Source organism: Vanessa tameamea, chromosome 13 (genome assembly GCF_037043105.1).
Source record: "Vanessa tameamea isolate UH-Manoa-2023 chromosome 13, ilVanTame1 primary haplotype, whole genome shotgun sequence".
Lineage (NCBI taxonomy): Eukaryota > Metazoa > Arthropoda > Insecta > Lepidoptera > Nymphalidae > Vanessa > Vanessa tameamea.
Window position 1 is genome coordinate 8,887,433 of NC_087321.1, and position 22,809 is coordinate 8,910,241.

Consider the following 22,809-nt stretch of genomic DNA (forward strand, 5'->3'; position numbering starts at 1 on the left):
AACGATTATTTAATATGAAATTGACTATCAATATATTGCTTGTATTTATAAAAATTCTATTTTATTAATATATATAGTATAATAATGGCTATTTATTTTAAACAATGCAATGGACTATAATAATATTTATATCATAGTTGTCTACAATTTACTTCATTAAAAAAATATATTGAAAATAAAAACATTTTCTGTGTATTAATTCCAATTTCAAAATATTATTAACAATTAAAGTTTTACCAATTGCATTTTTCTGAAGAAAAGTTAATCAATTTTCGACTTTATTAATATAGACTATAAAGTATATTATTTCGATATTATTTGTTAATTTGTAAATATAAGCTCGAAATAAAGATCAAATATATCTGTAGTTTAATTATAAGTATTATAGTGCAATGCAATTACAATGCAAATTATGACTACTAATGATATTGTATATGGATGTTAGGTATAAATGAGAAAATAATTTGATTAGTTTTTTTATAGCCTCGGTTTGCACTTAAGGTTTTTGAATAAGTTGAAATATTTTCATTCCAGATAATTTGTTATTGTTATGGTAGAATGTGCAAGTAACCGTGAAGTCATGGGTGTAGTAGACTAATAAATAAGTTAAATCTAGAAGCCTATAGTTGATAATTTGCTATATTGTCTAGTATTAAACACACCCTTACGAGGGAGAGGTTGCTTTGTTAGAGCATTGTTTGATAAATAATAAAGGGAAATAATATTTATGTGTTCGAGTTAAAAAATATGATGAGTAGAGCAGTAGGACAAATATGTATAACACAGCAAATTAATAAAAAAAAATTAAGAACAAACATCTTGTATAATTTTATTCCCAGTTTATAACTTAGCATGTTTTATTGAAGACAATTTCACATTTCAACTATATATTTACACAGTTCAACTGTAACATTGAAACTTACTTAAAATTATCAAAAACAATACATTTAAATTGTATAATTTTTAACACAAATATTTTAACAATGTAATTTGAGAAGAAAGTGGTTTTTTTATGTTTACTTTATAAAAAATATTAAAGTAAGATATAGTAAAAAGTATGTGCAGTTGTAAATTACATACTAAACATTGCTTAGAGGCTGTTTAGTTAAATACTGATTCCTCTCTTTCTATCTTTATTGATTTGACATTCGAAAGAAGAAGACCCACTTTTTTAATCACCATTATACAATGTTTATACATAAGACGACACGAATGGATCAATCAATTACATCATATCCCGTACTGGCTAAGCTTTTATTAAGTAAACTAGAATCTAAACATTAATTAATACTGCTTGTGACCTATATAAATTAATGTAATTAAATGCTGTTTAAGGAATGTTTTGTTACTTGATAAAATGAGATATAATAAAGATGATAATATGAACTACTGGAGTTTTTTTTATTCTGTTATAGCGGTGCTTCACCGTAAACTATTCTGCCAATGTCACATCAAATTTTATTTTGTTTTTTTTTTTCTTTCGATGGGAAATTTGTCATTAATGACATTTCGTATTCAATATTCGAAAATCAAGTAACGTCTACAATTTCATACAATTTCACGATAAAGGTTCTCATTGTCACTTCTGGCACTTATTATTCATTCTTAAATATATTATATATCAATTTTATTGATATATTTTTATATAGATAAATATTTCTATATTTTGTACAATAAGACAGTCGTGTCATTTTAAAGTCAAATTTAAAGCAATGTTACAATCGGCTCCTATGACAGAATACTTTAATGACATAAATAACAATAATGGTCTTTTCCACATTTATATATTACTTCGACATTAAGAAAATATAAACAAGTGTTAAACATTGATGAAATTAAATAATAATACAAATTCATTAAATTTCTCGATTTTCGAGCCTTTTTATACTTTATTGTCATTCATTTCATTCTTTGTATTTAATACATTCATTAATGTTTTAGTTTTTTGATACAGCAACACTTCAAGGGGAACGCAAAAAATATATTGTAATGTATTTATTATTAAAATAAACGACGATGGTTGTATCTTGATCTGTTATTTTATTTCACGTAATGAGAATTGAGAAATATTCAAAGACTGTGCTTTGAATATTTTGTTTTAGATAATTATAATTACGCTATAGGAGGTTATTTAAAATATGCATATTTTTTTATAAATAAATATTTAATTATTCTAGAAGAATGGTTGATAGTTGTAGCCTCAAAAAAAAATATTTTCGTAATTATAGTACTATGGGCGTTTGTTTCTAATAAAGTACATAGTGCTTATGAAGTATTAGTTCAGACAAAATATCTCACTATGGTATCTAAGAATATAATATTAAAACAACAATAATACTTAGTGAGCAAATACCTTATTATCAAGATTTAATTAATTTATCACTGGGACTCAACTTTGAATAATCTAAAATTAGGTCGATTTTGTGGAAAACATAAGTAACAGCTATATACTGTTGCAATTTAGAAAAAAAAACATGGTGCATTAAAATGTTGCATTCAAAAACAAAACTACGGCATTAAAATCACGCTTATGTTAGTGAAGTAAAAGTCTTTTGATTTTTATAATTTAAAATTGCACAATATAAGCACTGCTTTCTTAATCAATTCCAGCGACATCGCCTCCCTTCCTAAAATCTGCATTGGCATATATTGCTGTCTGGTTCCTGAAGAGCGCGCATACAATGGAACCCCTACCACCATATCGCTCCATACCATGACCCTTTGCTTGTAAACCTTTGACTATATCCTGAAATAAGAAATAATGTATTTAAAATGTACTTTTTATTATGAAATGTTTTAAGTGTTGCTATTCTTTATTTAACATTCATTAAATATTATAATTTTGTTCCAAATTATTCTAAAACTAATCTAATTAAAAATATTTCATGAAAATGTATAAGTTATGGAATATGTTCATTTGAAACTATCAGCATGACAGTTACCTCTATTATGCCAAATTCGTATTGAGCATACATCGGGAATATTTGATGGTGAATGCGAGCTTCATCAACCGCTTCTTTGATGTTCTGGTCGAACCATAATTTACGCATTGTTACCTGAAACAAATTCAAGGTTACGATATCAAGAATCAACAGCATTAGTAAGTCTATGGGAAATTAACATTGTCTTTGATTAATTGATTATGCAGAACCAATATTAATACAAATATTATATATAATAGGGCATTGTGGTGATGTGTAGTAGTTTAAGCTTCTTTTAGTGTATATGAGCGAAGTTGATTTATAAGGTGAACACCTTAAATAACATATAGCGGCGAATTGCAACCACATACCAATGCAATAGCAGTCACGATCTTCGTCCCACCAGATGCACCAATAATAAGTTTTGCATTGCCATTCCTATCAACGATAATGCTGGGACTCATCGAGGACAGAGGTCTCTTGCCAGGCGCGATGAAGTTAGCAGGTGATGGCTTTAAACCAAAGTAGTTCGTGATACCGGGGGAAGAGAAGTCGTCCATAACGTTGTTCATAATGATGCCGGTGTTGAGAGTCGAGAAACCAGCGCCATAGCTGTAAATCGGGATGATACTTGATGAGTATGAGACAAAACTGTATTGGTTGTACTAATGCGAGTAAAAAAAATCAACAGTGATTTACTAAACATACATATTGCTAATTTATTTTCCAAAGAAAATAATATTTTGGAAGGTTTTAAGTGATTCGTAAGAGCTACCACGCAGACGGAATAATTATATTATAATTCAAATAGATAAAGAAATAAAATGTTCTTACGATTTCCTATTAAATCAACAACTTTCAGGGTGTATTAACTGGAAGAACACTTACTAAAAGTTTATTGAGCTGGTCAATGATACAGCATCGCCGTTTTCCGCTAATACTGATATATGGGCAGTCCCAGAATCGGATTTATGGTACTCAGTGGCTCCATAGTGATTTGTGTCGTTACTTGTCATAGTATCGTTTATTTTGAGTCGAATTCCATGACCATAGTCGGGTGCTGTTATATTGTACAAGAACTAGAATAAAAATAAATATGGAAATATTTGAAACACTACAATAATACATTTTACTTCTGAACTGTTACTAGTTTTTACTTCGCTCTTAAAACATAGGTCATCTTAACTAAGATCTTTATGAATATACCAATTAAAAATTGAAATGGATTTTTTTAAAAAATCCTACCCATCATGTACATATTTTTCGTTAGAGCCTTACATTAAACCACTTGAGATTGTTACTCGAAGCTAATAACTGAGCAGGAACTATTCTATACAAAGAGTGATGGCAATTTTATGTTTTAAATTAGATTTAGCTAGTGCTAAAGAAATAAAGTAACCCCTCTATAATAGTAAGTAGGACAAAGGTTGTCTGGATATTTTGAGAAATTTAAGTTTTCTTACGATGTTTTGGCAATAATCCGGGCTGAGATTCTTTGTTTTTTTTTCCAACGTTCGTTTAAAATTAAATATCAATACAAAATCAAGCGTAAAATATTTTCAGAAACTTTAATGTCATGATGTTATATATTATGGTTTCCGTTTTCAAAAAAAAATTGAAGACAACAGATGTTAATTAAATACTTACGTCATTCAAATCTAGGAAATTCTCATCTCCCAGTTTAGTCCTAGCCGCATAAGCGTATTTAAAGGCTTCTAATATCCTGTGGTAAGTGAGTATTTTATTATCTGTCCCATTTATACTTTCGTTTGTAAAATTGTAGCTGCTGAGGATGTTTAGAATGTTGACCAAAATAGCTCCGCTGCTGGGCGGTGGAGGGGTATATAGGACATCTCCATTTCTCAATGATACGGAAATTGGGTCTGTGATCTTTGGCCTGAAAGTAAAACATTAGGAACTATTACAAGAGAAGTTATGTATTCATTTTATACATAATATTGTTTACGTAGGTTTGTTGTAAATTGGGCGTGGTACTAAAATTAAAATATGTTCTTTGTCTGACATTAATTTCAAAGGTAAGGTAGATTATGTATTATTAATATTTAAGTAACAGCTTTATATATTTCCCTTATCAATGTTTTTTTTATATCAAAGTTAGGAAGTCGGACAAATGGGCCATCTGATGGTAAGTGGTCCCGACTGCCCATAGACATTGGCGTCCTAAGAATTTTTAATCATTCTTACATCGCCAATGCCACTAACCGGAACACATTTTTATAAAGCATTACTGCTTGTCGGTAGAATGATAAATGATAAATAAGTGGGTGGTACCTACTCAGGCGGGCTTGCTCAAAGCTCATATATATATCTATCTATCTATCTATCGACCAATTCGCAGCTGTTTCGTTAAGACATTAAGACACCAATTGTACAGATTTATTATGTTCCTATAAAAAATGAACTAAATATTTAGATCGATCTACTTCTTGGATCTAGGTCGATGCTTCTGACTACTAATCTTCGCCATTTTTTTATAAACCAAACATACGTAATCATCTTGTTGATTTGTTAAAATACTGCTTGAAGCAATTCGGAATGTTGAATAGGTAAATGTGATAGAATCCCATCCTATACATACTGTTTTGTGCACGATGTTTTGACCACCGCAAGGCAGAGATAAATTAAATTAAGTAGTACATGAAAACTTAGTCGTTAGTCCGGGATTGTACCCGCATTGTATTTTCGGTAAAGATTTTAATATTCCAGTAAATGTGCCATATCGGCTCTGCTCTATATAAATAACACTATTTCAATAAAATACAAATTGTTTTTGTTTTTAAATGATCGACCAATAATCACAATGTCACGCGAATATACATATATGATGCGATTACATGGTGATAACTGTTGACCCCTGTATAGTCTGCGACTAATAAATGATGTCGTTTATAACAATGGTCTATTTATTTACATCGAACCTATGACAACGTAGATTAGAGTCTCAATACATTGTCGCCAGCGAGCGAAGCGAACGCGAAGTACTTATAAGTACTCGTACAGTTGTACAATACTCGTGACCACGCTCGCCTAGACAGTTTTAAATATATTACCTAAAATTATTTGATATTACGTTCTGATATATATTGATTTAATTTTACTGATCTTAAATGTACATAATAAACTTTTTTTCTCGTATTAAAAATACATAGTCCGCAGTACATTGTCCTTTTTTCGTAATTAATTTCTAACCAGCTGAAAAATTACGAGTAAATTTGTTTTAACGAGATGCCCACGATTCAATCTACGGAGATTTTCGGTAGCGATAGATAAAATTCTAGTTTGTCCAAATGCCCAAACTCTGGCTCGGGTCCAATGTTTGTTTGAAATACAAAAACAGGAATTTTTCCCGTAATTAATTTGGCATTCGAAACTCTTGTACTTTTTTAACCGAGAGAAAATATTTGGGCGTCTCGTCAAAATGAAGCTACTTGTGAAGTTTCAGCTTGACACTTTTTTTGGGGCGTTATACTATATATTTTAATATAACTGTTATTTTATAATATAAGATATTTTTTATAATAAGATCAGTAAAATTGAATCAATAAATTAAACCATAACATCACATTATTTTAAAACTTCGAAATTATCGAATCTAAAACCATTAAAAATATTTAAAAGAACACCACTGTTGTTGGAAATTTTTTAATCCAACCCTTCTTGTATTTACTATGTGCGTTACGTACTTTCTTTAAATAATGTTCCAAGCTCATATTCCCTATAAATATACAAATATATATAATAGGCAATAAATACCCATATAGCTATGAAATTATGCATGCATCATTTATTGTTTTTGTAATGCTATTCCTATTCCGTACACATTAAAAAAATATAAAATTTTCACTTCTCAATTGCATATGTTGGATTTAAAGTTTTTTTTTTTATTCTCAAAGTTCTCATACGAGAATAACACGATAACGTTATGTTCTCCAACTTACAAATTGTCGCCACTAGATGGTAATGTATACTTCTATACTAATATTATAAATGCGAAAGTAACTCCGTCTGTCTGTTGCTCTTTCACAGCCAACCCATAAAACAGAAAAATATTGATGAAATTTGGTATGAAGGAAGCTTGAAGACCAAGGGAGGACATGTTACTTTTTATCCCTAAAACGCAAGCAAAGCAGGCGTCAACTAGTTTAATATAAAATTGTTCTCCTACAAACGTAATATCTAGAACTGGTAAACAAGTTATAAATCGTTTTCTTCCTAACGCGCAAAATGTATTTACATTTTTTTATGATTCAAGCAATAGCAACTATTTCATCATTAGTGCTTAATATTCAAGAAAAACATTCTTTCATGAGTCATAGAATTCGTTTATTCTTCTACTTATATAAACAGCTGTTATCATGTAAACACATTAATGATTCGAGAACACAATAAACTTAATATTAAAAATGATGATGCCCTCATTTGAATAACACAATAAGTACATCGTACTATTTATTTTGTTACCTAACGCCTACCTATAGCCGAGACCAATCGAAGAAGAAATAAAAATAAAACCTTAGATTTACGTATTCCTTGCGATTTGCTAACAGCTTTGCTTTATTGAGCACTATAAACAGAGCTTTGTTAATATTAATATTCATGACACTTTTGTCATGAATATTAATATTAACTATTTCACTTATCTAGAGTATATCTCTCAAAATACCTATATCTTGACAGTTCAAATCATCAAAGTTACCAGATAAAAAGAGCCGATATGGCCCAGTGGTTAGAACGCGTGCATCTTAACCGATGATTTCGGGGTCAAACCCAGGCAGGCACCACTGAATTTTCATGTGCTTAATTTGTGTTTATAATTTCATCTTCATTCATCTCGTGCACGGCGGTGAAGGAAAACATCGTGAGGAAACCTACATGTGTCTAATTTCAACGAAATTCTGCCACATGTATATTCCACCAACCCGCATTGGAGCAGCGTGGTGGAAAATGCTCCATACCTACTCCTCAAAGGGAGAGGAGGCCTTAGCCCAGCAGTGGGAAATTTACAGGCTGTTTATGTTATGTTTATGTACCAGATAGGGTTCGTTATGTTACCTCGCAAATCAAACAAAATAAAAAATCTGTTAAAATAAAGGTATATTGTTACATATTGATAAATGCTTATCGTCGAGGAATTTAAATCAATCGAACAAATGACTTTAATGTAAATTAATTAGTTTTATGGACATGACGCAGAGATGGCGTTATCGACTTATTATTCGTGACTAAATCTGTTTTATACTTTACTTTATTTGGTGGTAGGGCTTTGTGCAAGCCCGTCTGGGTAGGTACCACCCACTCATCAGATATTCTACCACCAAATAACAGTACTCTGTATTGTTGTGTTCCGGTTAGAATGGTGAGTTGCCAGTGTAATCACAGGCACAAGGGACATAACATCTTAGGTCCCAAGGTTGGTGGCGCATAGGTGATGTAAGGAATATTTAATATTTCTTACAGCGCCTTTGTCTATGGGTGGTGGTGACCACTTACCATCAGGTGGCCCATATGCTCGTTCGCCAACCAATGTCATAAAAAAAAACAGGCAACGGCGCCGATTGTTATGCACAGTTTCTAATCACAAACAGAATTAAATGATCGCTGTCTTTGTCATACGTAACTGTTTTGAATAACAAAACAAATAGTTAAAAATATTAGATACAAATATTTTAAAATAAATATTAGTATGTATACTTGTATTGCTTTTAAAGTTAATGTACAATAACTTCTTTACTTTATCGTTTTAGAAAATATGAGAAAAACAATAACTATTACAATAAGAAATGTTTGATTGTTATAACCGTTCAGCTGATAAAATAAATTTAGTCGTAATTCGCTGATTCATATTTTTCCACAAATGAATTTCATATTTTGAGTACTAATTCACCTCGTATCTACCGTATAGATTATTGTCATATTATACGAATATACTGCGCACTGTCCTTCTCTCTAAGGAACAGGCCTTTTGCTCAACTGTGGGTCATTTACGGGATGTTACGTTTATGTTTTATATTTTATTATTTTACTTAATCTATACTTCTATACTTATATTATAAATACGAAAGAAACTTTGTCTGTCTATTGCTCTTCAACGGCCGAACGAGTGAAACGAATTTTATATTTAATATGAAGCAAGCTGAAACTTCAGGGAAGGACATATGCTCCTAAAACGCAAGCGGACCCACAGCCGGCAACTGGTATTATAATAAATGGTAACACTTTGTTTACCTAATATTTGTTAAGGCAAGGTTGTCGTTATCCATGGTCGTGATTTGTTATCTAAGGTTCGAAGTAAACATTTCGATCATTATTTATTTATCATCGGCAAACATTTTTCTATTATTGTTTTTCATTATTCACTATATTTATGATATAACCTTAACGAAGATATTAAAAATATAAATAAGTATAATAAGGTATAGGTAGATATCGACGAGAAAATAATTACCAGAAAAAAATTAAAATATACAAATAATTATAATATCAGTTTACATTACATTTTAGTTTTATTACTCTATTGTATTAAATTATATTTTAATTTAATTTTTAATAATATTTTCTTCAATTTAAAATATATATGACTTCATAAACGCTTACGAATAGCCCAACATTAATGAAAACATGGTCGTTTCTTCTTGGGTTTGTTGTGTCTTTTGAACTTTGCTTAAATTATTATCGAACTATGTATTACGTAACGATGTTAGTGTACCGTTTAGTTTATTCCTATCTGATCCTACCTCAATTATTTAAACAGTTTTAAAAATTACAAACTACTTTTAAGATAAAATAAACCGTTTGTTTATTAAAACATAAGATAACTAAATTACTTTCAAAATAATAAGCGTCTCTTATTCATGGTAATACACAAATAAAAAAATATAGATTAAAAATAATGCTTGTTATTTAGTCACTAATCAAATTTTACGTGTGTATTTATGTGCTTGTAAACATACTGAAAGATAAGTATTGTTTTGAATTGATAACGATTGAATGGACTAGACGGTTAATAAAACGATAAATAGAAATGAATACCTACCTTTTAAAAATATATTTATATATAATTGATATTAATTTATTTATAATATAAACATTGCTGTAAAAGTCATGTAATGCATGCACTGTCAGTCGTCTTAAAAAAAGGGGAAGGTTTTAGATTTATGGTTATATAGTATTAATATTATATAACCATAAATCTGTTATGATTATATCTTCTAGACAGATTACTGACACAGAGTCTATTCTCAAGAGAGACGACCTAACTGCACCGTAGATATTATAGAGCAAATCTGTGTGTGCAAACGAAGATGCATTCTCTATTCTCAAATTCACATAATGCGATGTTTGCCATTCCATTCATTCGCAGACAATCTTGAGAAGCGTTAGACGCGGGACCAACGGCTTTACGTGTCCTTTATCGCAGTGTCCCAAAGGCTGGGCCATGGGAATTTTCATTCAGCTTCAACATTCAGCTTGATCGAAAAACTCTCTCTTCTCGTATCTTTATATATATTGTATAACATATAAAAAGAGAAAGGTAGCGCGACGTCCGGACAGACAATGAAATATATTAACGTTTGAGAATAATAATTATTAATTCTGGTTATAAGAAACAAAATTGTTATTGAAATTCCGTGTGAATTAAAAAAATAATAAAAATTAAGTTTAAATAAAATTATATAAAACCGTAGATAATAGAAAGAGTCAGAGAAAAAGAGAGGGATAGGTAGCCTAGAAGGGGCATAACGTATTTTTGCTTACGAAACGATTTCTGGCAATGCACTTTAGTGTGAGCCGCGTGTAAACACTTCGTTCCAAAAATATTAACATGATCATGAAATATTTGTACCTAAAATGAATAAATATTTTTTGTCTAGTAACAAAATTAAATAAATAATTCCTCTTAAACATAATGTGAAACAACTCACTGGTAATTCTTCAAATCATCAGCGGTAATGATGCTGCCAACTCTGTTCAGATCTTCCAAGAATTCGACGGCCAAAGTACCGTTGTACAGCTCGTCCCCGCCCTTCTCGGCTATTACTCGGAGCGTGTTACAGAGAGCCTCGCTAGGCTTGACAAGTGTGCCTGGCTTGTGGAATTTGTTCTTCGAACTATTAAAGTACATTTTCCTGTAACAAAATTAAATATTTTTTTTAATGAGCTAACCTGATTTGTTTTTTACCAGCATGACCGTCCCGACTCAGTATTTGTAAAATTCATAAAATACCCTCACCATACATCGCCCCCCAAATTTTTAGTCTCAGTAGTTTGAGTTTGTGTTGATAGTCAATACAAATTACTCAAATTGTAATGTATCGTCCATCAATCATAATATTTTTATTACTTTTGTACCGAGACACGGTGATTTATCTATATAAAAAGTGAAAAATATATATATATATATATATGTTTTTTTCTTTTTATAAAATATATACTACTAGTGAACGACATACATTAATAATACAAGTCATGTATTTTTATTAGATAAATATGATACGGAAACTGAGTAATATTAAAAAAATATTAATACGGTTAAAATTGTTAAAAAAAAATACATTGAAATTTTGCAAAAATTCTTTCTAAATCAGTAACTACATAAAATCAAATCAATCGGACCTATAGTTTCGGAGATCTCGTGACGAGTCAGTCAGTGTCATATTTCGATTATATATATAAAAATACGAGGAGGATCTTACGAGCACTCTTTAATCGTCATTTTAATTACATTTATATAAGTCTATTATCGTTTCAGATTGTAGAAGTACCGACAAGAAACACAATATTTACTACCTTCCTACAGTTAGACTCTTTAACATAAGTTTTGATTTTTGTATTTATTTGGCAATACTAAAAGTAATACTATGTTGCTAATGTATTGCATGCACAGATTACTAATGTTCTTTAATAATAAAATATATATATAATACGTAATTCAGATTCGCGAAAATAATACTTCATAGAATTTTAAGTTTCTAACGGATTATACAAATTGTCTAAATACGAAGCGCGATAGAAGTATCTAGTAGAATAATTATAATTAATAGTAATCAGTTACATATATGTATGAACTTATTGATGCGTAGAACGTTGTAGTTAGATATTTACGAATAAATTCTACGTCACGTCGGCCTTAATTTAACATTTCCATTTAAATCAAATTGCTATAATTGCAATGACTGGTAGTAACGTTTCATGATACAGTTAGCCCGGCATGCGTTCTAATGCCTCTTTAAATTCATTCGCAATCTTTTATTCGGTATGAGTTCGGCTATAATATTCTCCGTGCTTAATTGTATAACAATTGTTATGGCAAATAAATTGAATGCTATAGAATTTGATGTGGGTTTTACGAATAGTAAAAGTCTTCTCCATTAAACAATTCAAAGATGTGTCCAATATCATGGTGATTGGTCAAAGGGTATTGAAGTCTATTATCCTCAAACATAAATATAAAAACATACATATTTATATATGTATATAGCACGTGGTTTCTATATGAAGGTCATTGAAATCGGATAAATAGTAATATAGTTAGAAGCAAAGTATGTTCTCGGTGGTGAGGAAACATAATAAAAAAATATTAAGATCTTAATCACCATAATTAATTTACCGATCTTTACCAGATTCATATCTTACAGAATAAAGAAATGTATAATTTTTTTTGTGTTATATTTAGAACACAGACGTGTTGTTATTATATATATATATACATATTTATTTTATTACCTATTTCATTATAATTGATATAAATGAAGTCATGTGATATTTTTTTGTTGAACGGAACGGTCACAAGACAAGGAAGCGTCCATGGTTTTCCTTTACATACTTCCTGATATCAATAGCGAGTATGTATTGTTTGCTCATAATCATAATCAAACTACGTGATATTTTATAAAATACAATATCTATGTATTTAGGTAATGTTTTTTCGGTAGGTATTAGCGATCCGACCACTTCGCAGTGATCCATATGAAGAGATTAAATCATAATGCACGCCAGCAAAGCTTTGGAAGTGGAGTCGGCATGATTTTTGATATATTCAGTAATAATCATCAAATTTTAGCCAATACACACAAGCTATTAATAAATCATAAACCTAAACGTTCAGGAATAACTCCGTTAATTGGCCAAAATAGAATGAAATTCCGTTCGATAGTTTTTCATCGCGTTTAGATAGAAAGATAAAGAGACGCGAGTGAGGGTCTTCGTTTTATAATATACTACATATTATAAAACGTAGTCAGAACCGATAACCAGAACCGGCATTTCCAGGGTAAAGCGAAAGTGTTTTGTGACTTTTGGTTAGGTTATCATAACGGCGCCATTATTAAAATCAATATTCATGAATATACTTATGTCTTTAAGGAATGTTTCATATACCCTGTACAAGATAGCTTAATCTTTTAGACAGATGTAAATTTTTCTGATCGACATAACTTTGCAATGACGAACATAATTTGTTATTGCAAAGTTATGTCATCGTTGTAATATTTAAAAAATACGTATAATACAAAAGGCTCTAAAGATTCGAGCGCTATCCGAAAATTTTAAGACTTTTTATTGCTTCAAAGTAAAATTTAAATAGAAACACTGAAAATAATGTTACATCGGTCGGACGCTAGGGACACGAATAACAGGCAGTAAATGTTACAAAATATCGTTAACAAAAAAACATTATTAAAGATCATTGTTAAGTTATTGTTACGAACGGGGTTACTTTTGGTTGGGGTTTTATGGCTAGAGGTCTCTTTAGCTGGTATAACTCTTTTTAGAAAAATAAGGTAAAAAAAAAAAAAATCTAATTTGAATTACGCATTCCATCGTTCCATCGACTGTTATATATGTTATATTTTCTGTTTCACTAGCCCGTCTTTCAAACAGATCAAGCTATCTGAACAGGGTATACTAAAAAGTTGTAAAATTTTCTATCTGTATCTCACTGTTATCGATGAGATAGTACACTCAGTGGCGTAGCTATCGTAGGGCCAGGTGGTGCAGTGCACCAGGGTCCCGGAGCTCAGGGGGCCCTCTAAACTAAGCTTTGAAAAGAGCGTGTCAGCCAAATCGCTAGCTCCTGAAGCTAAAAAACATAGACCCTGCTCATAAGATTTTTCTTTCCTATCTATAATTTTGAAGGGCAATATAAGTTAAAGAGGGGGTGGAAAGACGGGTTCAGGGCCCGATTCTTTTCCTATGCATGGCGGCCCTTGCCCTAGGTGGGCACTACGCCACTGAGTACACTAGTAGTCTATGTTAGAGTAGGCTAGGTGCGGGGGACTCTATATCAATAAACAGCACGTAGTGTACATAGTAACCAAACAAGACTTAGAACACAATAGTGATATTTATACAATTTCAAATAGATATGTCACGTGACTTAGGAGACTGCCAATGAGTCCTTGCCAATTGTAGCTCTAGACGCGTAGCAATGTGAATCAGAAAAATATATCTATAGCCTATTGCAATGGAAGTAGGAAAAAAGATAAACAAACCTTAGATTTATGTGTTTCATGCGATTTGCTAATAACTCTAGCTATAAATGCACTACTAAAAGTTTGTGATTAAGTTATATTTATTTATAATACAACACTGATTACACTTAACTACCTAATTCTACTTTAATTTTGCTTCCAAAATTCCGATAACAGTTTCGTCGACGTTCAAAACGCCATCTTTTCGCAAATCCATAGTGAATATCATAAATTAATCAAGCTCTCGACCAACGATATCGCGTCAATTTGCCGTCAAATTTTGTTTATTTGGCTTTTCTCCTCTTATGGTTGGAACTGAGTATACAGAATTTTATTTATCGCTTAGAATTGCTATTAGCGTTTTTGTGCTCCTCTACTCGATTATAATATTGTAAAATAGTCGTAATCCCAGAAAAGATCGGAGCTAGGGCTACTGGGCTTTAAAATACAAAACTGACTTGATTTAAGTCGGCCATATAGTCCTGATATCCGGTCATACGTACATAATATTTAACGTACATATATAACATGATTCGGTAATTGTTTCGCTCTGGAGGCGCTACGTCCGACTGCGTTCCGCTTAATTTAATATACTTATAAAAACCAAATAAAAGCCGGAAAGACTGGATAAGTAAAAAGTCAACATGTCCGACTATTGTTTACCTGGAAACTCTAGTCAGGATATTAACATCTTAAATTCGTTGTATAATACTGCATTTATTTCTTTAATTGCCTAATAGTCTATACCAATATTATGAAGAGGTAAAATTTGTTTGTTTGTATGAATCTCCGGGAATAATTATATTATTCTATATTTTTTTTTAAGAATTGGACATTATTATCAAATTGCACTTGTGTGTAGACGGGTCGGGTCGCTGGTATTTTACAAATTTAAGCAGATCAATATACAATTATGAACATTAAAAGTTATAAGAATATCCGTTTATTAAATTAGCTAAAGTATTGTTATAATTTTTGCTTTCATGCACTACATATATAAATAGGTACATTGCTTATAGACGTTGCTTAGTGGGTGTTTAGATTAACTCTTTATTTTCTATCTTTCTTCCACCATTTATTTGACATTTAAAAGAGGAAGACAGCATCAGTCATACTGATCACTCTTCAAATAACATTAAATAAAAGCAATTAAATGTTGACTAACTTTAAATGTGGGTCGTTTTTGATATAAGGTGCAGTTTCGAGACCATCGTAGAGAGCCTTCGATATCGTGAACCCGTATTTGCAAAACTCGAGGGTTGGTGTCACTAGTTTCTCCCAAGGCAGCTTGCCCCATCGCTTATGAGCCGCCCACATACCACGAAGCTCGCCCGGCACGCCAACTGCTAAAGGACCTAATGGACAAAAAGTGGTTTCTTAAAAGTACTCTTAAAATTATTCCAATTTCAAAAAATATTCTATTTAAACTTTATTTTCTTCATTCACATTGGTTTAATGCATTTTAGTTTTCCAAATAGAAAAAACAATATTGTATTATATTATGGAGTCGCTTTACACTATTGGATTTATTTTTCCAGCTTTTAATTTCAAATACACACATGAATGAAAATCAGAAATTATTAAATGAATTAACGTAATGCTAAATTTTTGATTGATTTGTAATATTGATACTAAACTCGATGACAGAATTTATAAAGGTAAAGATATAAGAAATTATCTATACATAATTATGTATATTCTGTTGAAATAATTGCAAGGGAATTATTACTAAAAACCAAAGGTAATCTATTATATCATTACTTTAAATACAGATTTTGTTAATATTTCAAAATATAAGTCTCAACTATCATTGAACGTTAGAGAAACCGTCCACATGTACCAACGAACCAGAATGAGTGAAAGCTCCGGGAGAAACTTGCACGAAAGTTATGCGAATTCGACATCCAGTTAGTTTTAAGCTCGATTGAAAGTTAAATAAAAGTTATATTGACACTAAAATTCGATGAGGGCTCTCATTATAACGTCCTGTGACGTTTACTTAGCCATTACTACTTGGCTGTTGAAATTATTATTTACTTCATAAATAAAAATAATTATATATTTACTTCATAAATAAAAAAAATTATATATTTACTTCATAAATAAAAATTATCAAGTAATACATAGATCTCACTCTCATATCTCACTCTTTAATAATTAATATAGCATTTGTAAATGGACTAAGTGTAACTAAACAATCGCTGAACACGTTTATTATAGTTTGAAGGTACTTTCTTTAAGTAAATCAACTTCAAATATAAATGATTCTGTAGGTGCATAAAGCAAACGCTAGTGTTTATGTTATGTATGAAATATAGGAATTCTTCTCAATTCCTATTAAATATTCTCAATTCCGAACCTATTTAGGTATAATATGAAATAATGTTTGAAACATTATTTAATACGCACATTTCCTGTGAAGTGTCTGTATTTCCTACGATTTGTATGCAATTCCGAGATGATCCTATAAAACTCTGTTCTGATTCTATGTCTCTCGTCAGTCTTACCCCTTAAGTTAAGAAGCAGAAGGCGCGAAGGAGGTGCTCACCGCCTGCACTTCCCTTAGCGCCGAACGCTAGCGAGTTTTAAAATCTTGATGATGCTAAAGCATTATAAAATCATTTTCTCATAAACGCGATGCCTGATTCGGACGCCATTTTGAAGAATAAAATATTTTTCTTTATGTAATTATTCTAAAATTTCTGCTTATAATTTAAATAAATGCCACGTAAGACAAAATCAATTAATGTTTTGAATTCTATCATTTTGAATTTTTCAACCTAAATTACGGGCATTGAACTGAATTTTAATTGTAAACCATTGTTTCACAATGTTTTTGTTATGAACAAAAACGTTAATGCCTATTTAAACAATTGTTTCATTCAATAGATTGTAATTCAGCGATAAATAACATCACCTACATTGATTAATAATGATAATTTCTGTTATCAGTTCGTTTATAAAATTTCCAGGTCATTCTCAGTATTTTTATGTATTCATATTTATCTTGCGGCAATGACTAAACTTTTTTATATCCCTTACTAAGAATTGTTGTATAGTTGCTCCATATATTGTTTTTTAAATTTCACTCAAAATATTCTAAATTCAAACACTTTTGGTTCGAATTAAATGAAATGAAAAAAAAATAAAAAATACTACCGGTTCGTAATGATTCTACCAAGAAAAACCGTGAAGAAGTTTAATAGTTACTTTTTACAGCAGTTTAAATAATAATATTTATGAAATACTTTTAAATTATTATTGATCCGACGTTCAATTAACGAATAGCAACTCTACGCTTTCTTATTAGAGTATTTTATCAATAAATCGGTCTGGTCTATCAACGTTATTTTAAGATTTCTATAAGTATTGAAAACGGGATATTTACCATTGTTTTTTATTTTTTTTTGGTGGAGCTCGATATATCGACATTATCTACGAATGTCTTGTTCACGAGAACAAGTCTGTCAGTGTCGTCTAGGTAATGGTAAATATCCCGTTTTAAATACTTATAGTAATAAAAATAACCATGTTAATTTAAAAAAACATTTTAAGATATTTAAATTTATCGATGGCCATGTTTAAATACAGAAATCGTGAAATTGATGCGTAATTATTAAACCGCCAGTTATTTTTCTGTGTCAGATATATATGGAAATGACATGACTAATTATATTACCCAAAGTGTCAGTCATCATTCTGATATTATAAATGCGAATTTGTGCATTGATAACGTTGTACGTATGTTACTCAAAAAGAGCTAAGATGATTGGAATAAAACGTGTGCAGTAGCATATGTTCTGGAAGAGGACAGGACTCTATTTATATAATTTTAATTCTTAAAAAGTACAAAATGCGTAAAAATAAAGTAGTAAAAGTCAAAATGCGTACAAACAAACAAAATGTTATCAGAAATATGCGCGTGATTTCCTCGCGATGTTTTCCTCCAGCGCCGAGACGTGTTCCAACTACTGGGACATTTTAGCTCCTAAAAAGATCATTTTAAATTGTACCAAGGGAATCAGACGTATTGCAGTTACTTTAATATACATAATTATCTAAATAACGATTTATTACAAATATTATTATTTAATCGTTAAAATTGTAGTCACGTTTGTAATGTTAGGATCGTGTGTAATCAAATCTTCTGATAACGATCTATGGTCACGTAATTTATTTTTTTATTTTTTTACGCAATAATAACGAAAGAGTTTATATAACTTTTTTACTTATCTGTGCAATCTGGGTTGGCTCAAGATACAGAAATATAGTAAATAAAATCGGTTCGGTATTATTGTTTTGTTCTAAATTCCTGAGCTAAATTGACTAAGCTATAAAAGTAAATACGATAAAAATGTTGCTATAATAATTTACTAATATTTCTCTAGCATGTATGTACTTAAATGGTATTTCATATGACTCATATTTTTCTAATTCAACAGGTGTAATACAGAGTTTAGCTGGCTTTTTAGGAAAATACAATTTAAAAAGAAAAACAAATTCTTTATTATTTCAAGATTTTTTAAGTTTGAGATTTTAATATAGTTTTTAGTACCTATTATATATACCTACTAACAGAAATACAGGTTGCGCCATATTGACGGTCATTGGATTTGTAAAGGAAATAAAAAAAAAAAAAACAGAAAAATCAATCATTTTTCGTAATAAATAATAGAATTGATCTCTAAGTAAAGCCCCGGGCACCATGTCTGCTTGGACCGGCATTGCGAGCCGGTAGTAGTTTCACTTGATTCACTTTTCGGACATATTTGTAATGTGACAATAAAAAACGATACAGTGAAATAGTAGAACGAAAAATATTTTTATTTTTTTTATTTTAATAGTTTAACGTTTTAATTTCTAACTTCTGTTTGTAGAAGATAAAAAAATGATATAATTTGATGATATTTAATATTGTAATAAATATGTAGGTAGGTCACTGTCGAGCATGATATCAAGTACAGACGGAAATTATGCCATGGAAATTCGAAGTGCTTTTCCGGTTTGAACTCGAAACAGCCGGTTAAGATTCATTGTTCTAGCCACTGGGCCATATCAGCTCATTGGTTCTAGTTTAACCATAAAATTATAAATATCACTAACCTTTCGAAGCTTTATCGAAGTTTCCGTTGAACATATCCTGGGTAGCAGCTTCGGGAGCCTTCTCCCTAGCGATAACCGTGTACGCCTTCTCCTCCTCCTTGACGTAAACTGTCATAAAGAATCCTCCTCCAAGACCCATGCTCTGCTGGTTGAGGAGTCCGTTGCAGAACATCGCCGCGATAGTGGCATCCACTGCTGAGCCATTGATTGATAGTATATGTCTGAAAAATAATAATTATGAACTACGTAATAATATACTTCAGGATGCAGTTATTTGGGTATATTTATGTCATCGTAAAATTATAGTAGTTTATAATCGAGGGGAAAGATCATTGGTCTAGTGGTTGACGGATAACTTCTAGTATAAACATTATATTACTAGCTGTGCCCGCGACTTCGTGCACGTTGTTTGAATTTAAGTTATTTGGATATTGTAGCGCGATTTTATTTTTATTCTATATATAATTCTAAAATAAAAGTAGCCTAAGTTACTCCTTATTACATCCGCTATATGCCAGTGAAAGTCCCGTCATATTCGGTTCAGCCGTTCCAGAGATTAGCCGGAACAAACAGACAGACAGACAGACAAAAATTGCAAAAAATGTTATTTTGGTATATGTACCGTGTAAACATACATATGCATTTAGTAAAAATGGGTTATTTTAATATTACAAACAGAGACTCCAATTTTTTATATATCTATAGATTATTTAGTATGCTTTGAGAATCGTCGACGTTTCAAAAATCGGCCAGCTGGACATAAATCAGTCTGATCGACATTTTTAGTAATTTCACGTTTGATTTTCACAGTGAATTCGATACATTGTTGGATTTACGGAATAGTGCCACAGATGTTTAAATTTTTAATTCTTAACATATGACTAGACAAACAGGAATCGTTCTTTTGTTTAACATTAGTGTATGTACAGATGTGTCATAATTAAAATAGTAGGTACACTTATATGCGGGTAACCCGAATAAATTAAGTCTCAATTTACGTTTACAAAAAATAGTAACACGACTCATGAGTGTATTTTTTGTAATGCATTTTGTATATATTGTAATTTGATTCCGACACTTATAAGGTTACTTTGAACATAGGTATAAGAAATAAAGAGCATTAGTTAGCTCAAGGCGAGAGGATCACGTGTGACGACGCTCACGTTGCAAGACGTGTGAGATTTGAATGAAATTACATTATACATTATATACTTTTGCAACGGTTGATTCTGAAAAAACTAAATTGATACAACGAATTATGTACTATAAAACCGATGTCGATAGATGAATCATAAAAAAAATATTGCTGTACCTATCTATGCAGAATTTAGCACGTTTATTTTAATACTTATTATAGGTTTATTACATGACTAGCTGCTCCACGAGGTTTCAGTCGTGTTAAACGTTACTCCTAAATATACTAAATTATTAGGATATCGTGTTTAGTCTATAATCATTCTCAATAAATAGATTATCTATCGAAAAATCCTTTATACAAAACGGATTTGATAGGATTTTAAGATAAGTGCGTTCAAACAAACAAATTTTTTGTCACAGATTCTCGAGCTTGACAATTTTTACGCTCAAATAATAGCTAAAGTTAAACTACGTATATTAAAAATATCTTACGATAGAACATCCATCTTTAATGCTGTAAATTCCTACTTGGCATCGACAGATATTTGAATTGCATTTTAATTTGATGATCAAATGCTTTACAAGTAGAATATTAGGTAAGTAATTGTAATGTTTTTATTCGGAAGATATCAAAATATAACTAGTTGTCCGTCCCGACTTTGTACGGATAAAAATCATACAAAGTAAATCTTTCCGACTTCAAGTAAAAATTTCCAAATATCCTTTCCAGTGAGCGTCTACATTGCGAAAGAAGTATCTTACCCTGGATTTGATATTACCCTTAACATGTATATTTACATATCTTTTAGAACAGAACGTGGTTGGATAGTATTTGCCAAGTTCTTTGATTCTCAAGAACAAACTCGAAACTAATAGAAAATAATGGTAAATTATGTGACGTTGAGTATAATAGTAATTCAAACAAATTAAAAAAATATATCGGTCTTCAATATTCAGAGAAGAGATACACTTTACTAAAAGAATGTCGAGCATGAGCGTAGAGGACGAAGATGACCTAAGAAAAAATGGATGGAGTGTGTGAGAATGGATATGAGAGAGATGGATGTGCACGATCAGATGACGAATAATAGAGGAGAATGGAAAGAAAGGACATGTACGACGACAAATACATTAGACACGAGCAGGGAAAGACCTGATTGCGGTTTAGTGTTCGGGCGCAGGAGGGGTAGTCTATGGGTATTCTAATCTATCTATGGTAAACATGGCGCATGGTCGCACGACGCGAGTAATATTGTTGAAATCAGGCACCAAACCTCTAACATATACAACACTTTGTTTCCCCAAAATCGTGGTGAATAATTCTATGCCCAACCCGAAGAGTGGTCTTCAATGTTCACTTTCGGTCGGTTATCAATTTTTCACGACTGAGACACGAAGAGAGCTTACAGAATAGCACCGCTGAACGCAAATGAAACGCAATACCATTACTAATTTAAACTTAAAAATATAATTTCCTTTTCGTTATTATGATTGAAAATTATATTATTTCTAAATACGAAAACGTTTCTAAAGATTATAATAATTCTCTTATCAAACGTAACTAATCCAAAGGCATAGATAGCAAATCGAGTTCACTTAAAAAAAAAAACACACTGAAAAAAAAAAATATTTTATTTTCATGTAAACGATACAATTGACGTAGGTACCAATATGTTTGCCGTATAAAGTTCAGATAAACTGTATCATGAACCACACAGCTTGTTATAAATATATCCCGCTATCTTAATGCAATACGTGTTCAGCTTGTTTTTATAAAGAAAGTTCTTGTTTTGATGTATAAAGTGAATGGAACGTTTTATTATTATTTAAATAATATTTCAGTTTTGATAACAGCAAGTTTATAATTAGTGTAAAATGTTGAAATCTTAATTAGAAATGTAAGCATTCTACGCGGTCATGATTTGTAAAGTAACTATTTTTATTTATGTATAATTAAGGCTTTAATGTTAATAATTAAGTATATGTACAAAATTAAAGTGAATGAAAATATATTTTTCAAATTAACACAGTTATTAATTGTATTCAATACTTGAAGTGATTGGATTAATTTATTAATATTCAATGATGTGAAAATGGTACTTATTGTTAGCAATCTTCTATTGTTTAAGGAATCATTGTTTTAAGCGTTAGTGACTATT

The 22,809-nt window shown here is 30.8% G+C and overlaps 1 protein-coding gene across 3 annotated transcripts in view; it reads right to left on the reverse strand.

The window, feature by feature from the left end:
- Positions 1-1,782: 1,782 nt before the first annotated feature.
- LOC113403321 (glutathione hydrolase 1 proenzyme-like) overlaps positions 1,783-22,809 on the reverse strand; it is a 61,538-nt gene continuing 40,511 nt past the window's right edge. For 2 of the 3 annotated variants that reach the window (XM_064216805.1, XM_026643825.2), the window contains 8 exons: positions 19,514-19,734; positions 15,576-15,765; positions 10,865-11,068; positions 4,569-4,818; positions 3,810-4,000; positions 3,293-3,533; positions 2,943-3,056; positions 1,786-2,746 (listed from right to left, as the gene is read on the reverse strand). In XM_064216805.1, the coding sequence (XP_064072875.1) occupies positions 2,597-2,746; positions 2,943-3,056; positions 3,293-3,533; positions 3,810-4,000; positions 4,569-4,818; positions 10,865-11,068; positions 15,576-15,765; positions 19,514-19,734 (1,561 nt within the window). In that variant the 3' untranslated portion in view covers positions 1,786-2,596. Of the gene's footprint in view, positions 2,747-2,942; positions 3,057-3,292; positions 3,534-3,809; positions 4,001-4,568; positions 4,819-10,864; positions 11,069-15,575; positions 15,766-19,513; positions 19,735-22,809 lie in introns of all 3 variants that reach the window. The other variant, XM_026643824.2, reaches the window with a different exon arrangement.